The following is a 3,494-nucleotide window of genomic DNA, read 5'->3' as shown; positions in this document are numbered from 1 at the left end:
CTGTGAACATAAACTGCAACACCGCCTCCAAGTATCAGTACGGTCTCTACGATACAATGAATAATTTTCAACTGAAAGAAATGAATTTGGTATAGCAGGAGTCAGCCATGATTCTGATATAGCCATAACATGTGCTTGTGTCTGAGCAAGTAAGTATTACTTTGAATTCATCCAGTTTAGGTACAAGACTTCTATTTAAATGACAGATTTTAAAGCCTCTAATTTTACCTAGTTGATTTAGCATCCCTGGATTTTTTTAGACAGGAAAATCGCTTTTGCTTTCTTACTGATGTAGTGTTCAGACTTGACATAACAGGAGGTTGTCTAACCTTTTCAGGATATAATATAGATCCCTGTGTAGACTGTAATTGAGTTGGATTTATATAAGATACACCTGTGCACAAACCAAGGTCAAGATAATTATTAAAAACATATGTATAAAATCCCATAAAATATAAAAAAGTGGACTTAAAAACATTTTTATCTGGACCTGGATTAAGTTCAATATTTCCAATGACTAAAATAATATTATTATTGTGATGTTAATGTTTGTGGTGCTTTTGGCTGTGATCATGCTGGTGGTGATTGTGCTGATCATGGTGACCTTATGGTGGGAGTGATGGTTATGTTTGTGGTCATTTTGGCGGTGATTATTGTGTTTATGCTGATGTTGGTCATCATGGTGGTCATGATGGTCATGTCAACAACCCTAACCTTGGTTGTTTGCCTCATTTGTCTCTATGTGTGGCCCTCTGACGGACTTGCAACCTGTTCAGGGTCTGCCCCGCCCCTCGCACCGTAATTGCTGGATATGTGCGCCAGTGACCCCCGTGACCCTAGAAAAGGAATAAATGGGTATATAAAAGGGATGGATGGAAGGATGGATGAATGGAGGTCATGTTTGTGATCATCCTGGTGTTGGTGATCATGGTCATGGTGTTCATCTTTTTGTTCATGATGGTCATCTTGGTGGTCATGGTGGTCATGATTGTGATCATCCTGGTGTTGGTGATCATGGTCAAGATGTTCATTTTCGTGTCTGTGTTGATCACAGTTATCATCAGTGTTGTTGTCATCATGATCACCTTCGTGGTTGTGCTCATGGTGGTTGTGATGTTCATGTTTATGGTCATCCTGGTTGATGTGATCATTCTGATTTTGGTGTTTGTTATGGTCATGGTGATCATCCTTGTGGTGCTGGAGGTCTTGATGATTATGTTTGTGTTTATGTTCGTCATGGTGGTGGTTGTGATCATGCTTGTGTTGCTGACCGTGGTGGTCATTTTGTTCATTTTTGGGGTTTTGCTGATCATGGTGGTCAAGTTTCTGGTTATGATGGTCATGTCCATGGTCGTGGAGATCTTGGTGGTCATGGTGATCATCTTCATGGTTGTGTTCGTAATAGCATTCATGGAGGTCATCTTTGTGGTTGTGATGTTTTTGTTGGTGGTCATGGTCAACGTGATGTTGGTCGTTGTTCTGTTCATGATGGTTCTGTTCATCATGTTTGTGATTATTCTGGTCTTGGTGACCATGATTACCATGGTGTTCATCTTTGTGGTTGTAGTCATTGTTGTCATGTTTGTGTTGGTGATGCCTTTGATCAGTGTAGTGGTTGTGGTTGTGACTGTATTTTTTATTGTGGTGATTGTGTTGTTGATGGCCATGGTCATATTCAGGGTCATGTTCATCGTAGTAGTGCTGGGTATGTTGGCGATCATCAGTTTGTTTATGATAATGTTGGTAGTCTTGGTTTTCATCTTTGTGGTTGTGTTGGTCATATTGGTCCTGTTTGTGGTTATGTTGGTGCTCATGGCCTTGGTGTTGATTGTGGTGTTCGTAATTGTAGTCATGATGATCATGTTGGTCAAGTTGGTGGTTGTGGTAGTGTGGGGAATCATATTGGTGCTTGTTTTTTTGGTGTTTGTGGTGGTCATCATTGTCATCTTTGTGGTGATGTTGGTCGTGGCTGTCATGTTGGTGGTCATGGCCATGTTGGTAGTTGTGGTAATCATGCTGGTGTTGATGAGCATGGTTGCCATGGTTATGTTGGTGGCTGTGGTCATTGTCCTGTGGGTGCTTATGATTGTGTTTGTGTTTGCCGTGGCCATGGTGGTGGTCATCATGATAATGCATGTCAGAGGAATGTATAGAGTCATCTTGGCTATATTTATGGTCATGGTGATTGTTTTTACTATGATCATCTTTGTGGTTGTGTTGATCATGATCATCATGGTGGTGGTTGTGATTATGATGATCATGTTTGTAATCATCTTGTTGTAGGTGATAATAATGGTCATGGTGTTCATCTTTGTGGTTGTGTTGGTCCTGTTGGTCATGTTCACTGTTTTGGTTATCATGATCATGTTTGTAATTATCTTGGTGTTTGTGATCATGATGGTCATGGTGTTCATCTTTGTGGTTGTGGTGGTCATATCGAGTATGTTTGTGTTCATTTTGATGGTCATGGTCAAGGTGATGATGGTGGTGAATATGCTGGTGTTGGTGATCATGGTGATCATCTTCATGGTTGTGATTGTCATTGTGATCATTTTTGTAATCATGGTGGTTGTGATGCCCATGTTGATTTTTATGGTGTTTGTGATGATGATGGTGTTGCTGATTGCGGTGGTCATGATGTTCATCTTCATTGTTGTGATCATTATAGTGGTCATCTTTGTTATTGTGGTTGTCATGGTGCTTATGCTGTGCATGTTGCTGGTCTTTCTGGTTGTTGTGATCATGCTTGTGTTTGTGTTCATGAGAGCCTTGATTGTGGTGGTTATGATGGTGTTTATGCAGGTGTTGGTGATCATAGTGGTCGTGTTGGTGGTTGTGTTGGTGATCATGGTCATGATGATTATTGTGTTTGTGGTGGTCATGGCTATTGTCACTATAGTGATCAAGGTACTTTGAATGCTCATATTGGTCATGATGGTCATGATAGTCATGGTGGTCGTGTTTGTTCTGATGTTGGTGATCATGGTGGTGCTTTTGTTTGTAGTAGTTATTGTGGTGTTCATGTTCATGTTGGTGATCATGCTGGTCTTTGTGATCATGGTGGTCATGTTGGTGATCATGCTGATCTTTGTGATCATGGTGGCCATGCTTGTCTTTGTGGTCATGTTGGTGGCCATGCTTGTCTTTGTGATCATGGTGGTCATGTTGGTGATCATACTTGTCTTTGTGATAATGGTGGTCATGTTGGTGATCATGCTTGTCTTTGTGTTCATGGTGGTCATGTTTGTGATCATGCTGGTCTTTGTCATGATACTGGTCTTTGTGACCATGGTGGTCATGTTGGTGATCATGCTTGTCTCTGTGATCATGGTGATCATGTCTGTGATCATGCTTGTATTTGTGATCAAGGTGGTCATATTGGCGATTATGCTGATCTTTGTCATGGAGGTCATGTTGGTGATCATGTTTGTCTTTGTGATAATGGTGGTCATGTTGGTGATCATGCTTGTCTTTGTGATAATGGTGGTCATGTT

The 3,494-nt window shown here is 40.9% G+C and overlaps 1 protein-coding gene across 1 annotated transcript in view; it reads right to left on the bottom strand.

The window, feature by feature from the left end:
* Positions 1-744: 744 nt before the first annotated feature.
* Positions 745-3,494, bottom strand: part of LOC106530960 (serine-rich adhesin for platelets-like) — a 6,240-nt gene continuing 3,490 nt past the window's right edge. Inside the window, exon 2 of the mRNA XM_014026697.1 lies at positions 745-3,444. Within this exon, the coding sequence (XP_013882151.1) occupies positions 837-3,444 (2,608 nt within the window). The 3' untranslated portion in view covers positions 745-836. The remainder of the gene's footprint in view (positions 3,445-3,494) is intronic.

The sequence above is a fragment of the Austrofundulus limnaeus genome, unplaced genomic scaffold, assembly GCF_001266775.1.
Source record: "Austrofundulus limnaeus strain Quisiro unplaced genomic scaffold, Austrofundulus_limnaeus-1.0 Scaffold582, whole genome shotgun sequence".
NCBI lineage: Eukaryota > Metazoa > Chordata > Actinopteri > Cyprinodontiformes > Rivulidae > Austrofundulus > Austrofundulus limnaeus.
The sequence above is the reverse complement of the archived record's forward strand: the minus strand, read 5'-3'. Positions and strand labels throughout refer to the sequence as shown.